Below are 4,125 nucleotides of genomic sequence, written 5' to 3' on the forward strand. Positions count from 1 at the left end.
ATAGTATCTAGTATAGTATACTCCATTAATAAATAGATAACATGGATCACATTATCTAGTATAGTATACTCCATTAATAAGTAGATAACATGGATCACATTATCTAGTATAGTATACTCCATTAATAAATAGATAACATGGACCACATTATCTAGTATAATATACTCCATTAATAAGTAGATAACATGGATCACATTATCTAGTATAGTATACTCCATTAATAAATAGATAACATGGACCACATTATCTAGTATAGTATACTCCATCAATAAATATATAACATGGATCACAGTATCTAGTATAGTATACTCCATCAATAAATATATAACATGGATCACAGTATCTAGTATAGTATACTCCATTATATTGCAAGCAGTGATGTATATTCAAACAGAAGTTTAAGATGTGGATACCTGCTTGATTTTCAGAACTACAAATCATTTTCCGTGTTATACTGGCTTTAAAAATAAATCGAAACTGTTATAAAGCATCATTTAAATGTGTATAGGCGAAATTTAAGCAAAGTTTTAACTTCAGAAAAGAAAGTAAACCCCAGTTGGTACGAAACGTTGAACCCCGCCCAGGAGGTGTGTGCAGATCGGTCTATAAATATCGCTTAGAATTCGAGGACCAAAATAAACTGGTTTCGGTAACCGACGCGATGTGCTGTGTTTTCCTTGTATAGAGCTAAACTTGGAAGTTAAAATACGAAGGACAGAGCAGTGAACTACTAAGGAAGTGCATATCAGTCCTATTGAAGTTAACGCCATAGAAACGGTGACCAGTAATATATCATAGAATAATTTTGAAATATTTCTACGAACTTGAAGTTAGGACCGATAAACGTTCTTTATTATCGTTAAATGTAAGTTGATTTCTTTGTCACGGTCGCGAGGAGTGTGTTTGCTAACATGAAACTGTTGATTATACGTTCCAATTTAACTAACCAAATACTACTGCTCTGAGGGACAAACATGTCGCAACTCGAAGTATGGACAAGACGGAGTAAAAGTCGTAGCAGAAGTAACATCTCCGAATCGAGTCTTACAAATATACCAGAATACGATGGATACCTCATATCTCTCCAAGACAAGCTGCTTTCTGAATGTTTTAATCTGACGACGATTGCTGAGTGGGATAAAGCTCGCGTTCTGGAGGTTGGGTGTGGCTGTGGGGACACGACTCGACAACTAGTTGATCGGTTACCTATTATCCGTGATATTCTCGGGGTAGATTCAGATGTGGATGCTATCGATTACGCCTTCTCAATTCACGCTGATGAAAAACTCGACTTTGCCAACGTGAAAATTGACGACATTAGTACATTTGACTTGAAATGGGGCAGCAAATTTGATTGGATGTTTTCAACTCACGCTCTACTGTGGGCACGTGAACAGTCAACAGTTCTTAGGAACTTAATGTGGTGTCTGAAACCTGGAGGTAGATGTTTTATTGCTGTTCCAGCAGGAAAACCTCCAGATCTTCATGCAGCTCTAGTAAAAGTATTCAAATCTTCTTCTTGGAGCAAGTATTTTGTGGTAAGATTTTTTATTAGAGCGGAATATAATAAACAGAAATAAAGAGAGTAAACAAAATATCGTTGGTATTGTTCGTTGCTGAGAATAATTATACAGTACGTTTTTTAAAATTGAAATTATCTTTTTATGTGATTCGCACTCTGAGATAGCATAATTTCATAGAATTTTTACGATTTTTCACATAAAGATGCTCTACCAACGTAATTTTTTTGCATTGATTACTAGTGACATCTGTGACTCAACAGACTCAATGAAGTTATTATAAGTTAATTGAAAAGCTATAAATAATTTATATACTAGAGTGACTCAATTATATCTTATCATTTTTCGCTCGAGCAACAACTGGCTTATCTGTTTATATTTCATTATGGTTTGTTATGAATGTCGCGCAAAGCTACACGAGGGCTATCTGCGTTAGCCGTCTCTAATTTAGCAGTGTAAGACTAGAGGGAAGGCAGCTAATCATCACCACCGACCGTCACATTATAACACCCCCACGGCTGAAAGAGCAAGGATGTTTGGTGGGACGGGGGATTCGAACCCGCGACCCTTAGATTGCCCTAACCACCTGGCCGTTTCGGAATGACAACTATCGATAATAGTACCATGAATCACCCACATGATTTACATATATATGTGTGTGTTTGTGTATTGAGTTTGATTTTGACTTTCTGTCACCAATAAATCGATCAGAAACAAATGTAATATTCAATGTTTACATTGAATTATTGAGTCAAGGAGATGTTTCGCGCATTCACCCCTTTTCAAGGTACACACACCAGTAAGTAAAGTCTGTGCACTTCAGTTTAAACCTTTTATTCATGTCAGAAACTCGTGCTCTGGATTTTTTTTTCTCTCTTAACTTTTCATCTAGTTAGTAAGTTTAAGTTCTCATATCGTAGATACAGCTGTCTTCAAAATCGTACAGTGGCCTACAGGAAAGTCTAATTTTTTACTATTACTTTGTCGAATATATATCTTCTAACCCTCGTCTCCACGCAGTTTTACCAATATCCATGCTGTTGTCGCGTATGCATCGCATATTACAGTGGTAATATTATCAGATGCACATGTAATGGTCTTTTAAATAGAGTTAACTTTGAAACTTTGTCCCAGTCCATTGATTAGTGTTTTATTTTGTTAACTTATGGTTTGTACCAGTAAAAATCGTATTTTAGGTTATGAAAAATGTAGTAAGGGGCTGGAACAAAATGTTAGCATCTTTAATCAGATAATTGAAGTGTTGTTTCGTGATGTGACCAATTTGGTTTGGTTTTTTATGAATTTCGCGCAAAGCTACACCAGGGCAATCTGCGCTAGCCGTCCCTTATTTGGCAGTGAAAGACTAGAGGGAAGGCAACTAGTCATCACCACCCACCGCCAACTCTTGGGCTACTCTTTTACCAACGGATAGTGGGATTGACCGTCACATTATAACGCCCCCACGGCTGAAAGGGTGAGCATGTTTGGCGGGACGGGGATTCGAACTCGCGACCTTCAGATTGCGAGTCGAGCGCCTTAACCACCTGGCCATGCCGGGCCACTCAATAAGAGAGACAATGAGTCAGATAATACTTTACATGAAAGTCAACGAGGCTAAAAACATTCATACTCTGAACAGTGATTTTACTTACAACGACTATCCATTAGTATGGTGGTTAACGTGCAGGCCTATGGATTCGAGGATCTATGGCCACATTGCCGATAAAAAAAAAGCGCTGTGAACTTTGAAGTCATTGATGCGTTATAAGAATAACGGTTAAATTTCACCAATCGATTATTGTATCCCAAGATTTGGCGGTGGGTGCTGTTGAATAGCTGCTTCCTTCTAGTTTCTCAGTTTTAAAAGAGAATGTTATTGCAGATAAACCTTGTATAGCTTTGTGCTAATTTCCAAGACAAACCAAAGCCTCTTTCTTGTTGAGAGTATTTCGTCTTCGTGTTTTCAGACGAAGTCGGTGAGAAAAATGCTTAATATCAACTTTTACAGCTTATTAGTCTGATTTTATTGGTGAAGTAATAAATTTGAATTTTCAAGCTAGTGAGTTATGTGTAAAGTAATTCAGTTGGACATCTGACGGTATGGTTCTGGATGTATTAGCACTAGAAGTTTCTGTGTAATGCGAATGACCAAATTTTTAATATTATTATCTGACGTCAAAGTGATTTCCAAATTGTTTGACTGAGTTCACCACCTCTACAGTACTACTAAGAAGGCCTAACGACGCCAATATTATCCTTTACAGACATTCCAATCTTTATCTTGATGTTTTCGTTATGAACCTCTAAAGTAATTTTCATACAACAAACGCCACTTTCAAAATATCGCATTGAATGCAAGCAGGTTGGAACAACAACATTTCAAACCATGGCTAACCAGCGATCTGGAGAACCTGTTGTTTTTTGTTTTTGAGACAGATGGTTTCAGATCTGGTTGTGGATTTGATAGACGATAATTGTAACTGTCTCTGGTTTCATCACCCACATGCTGACCGAGTTTATTCTGCTCTCTTGGATCAAGCAGGCTATCAAACATTGGAGCCAACTTCGTTCCCTTTTTTTTTTACCTGTAATATATTTAATATAC

General features: G+C 37.1%; 1 protein-coding gene across 2 annotated transcripts in view; it reads left to right on the plus strand.

The window, feature by feature from the left end:
• The first annotated feature begins 624 nt into the window (after positions 1–624).
• The window catches only part of LOC106464621, a 7,535-nt gene continuing 4,034 nt past the window's right edge, over positions 625–4,125 (plus strand). Inside the window, exons 1-2 of one of the 2 annotated variants that reach the window (XM_022392341.1) lie at positions 625–1,538; positions 3,957–4,062. In XM_022392341.1, coding sequence (XP_022248049.1) covers positions 975–1,538; positions 3,957–4,062 — 670 coding nt within the window. In that variant the 5' untranslated portion in view covers positions 625–974. The remainder of the gene's footprint in view (positions 1,539–3,956; positions 4,063–4,125) is intronic. The other variant, XM_013924776.2, reaches the window with a different exon arrangement.

Source organism: Limulus polyphemus, unplaced genomic scaffold, assembly GCF_000517525.1.
Source record: "Limulus polyphemus unplaced genomic scaffold, Limulus_polyphemus-2.1.2 Scaffold1701, whole genome shotgun sequence".
In the NCBI taxonomy this organism is placed as follows: Eukaryota; Metazoa; Arthropoda; class Merostomata; order Xiphosura; family Limulidae; genus Limulus; species Limulus polyphemus.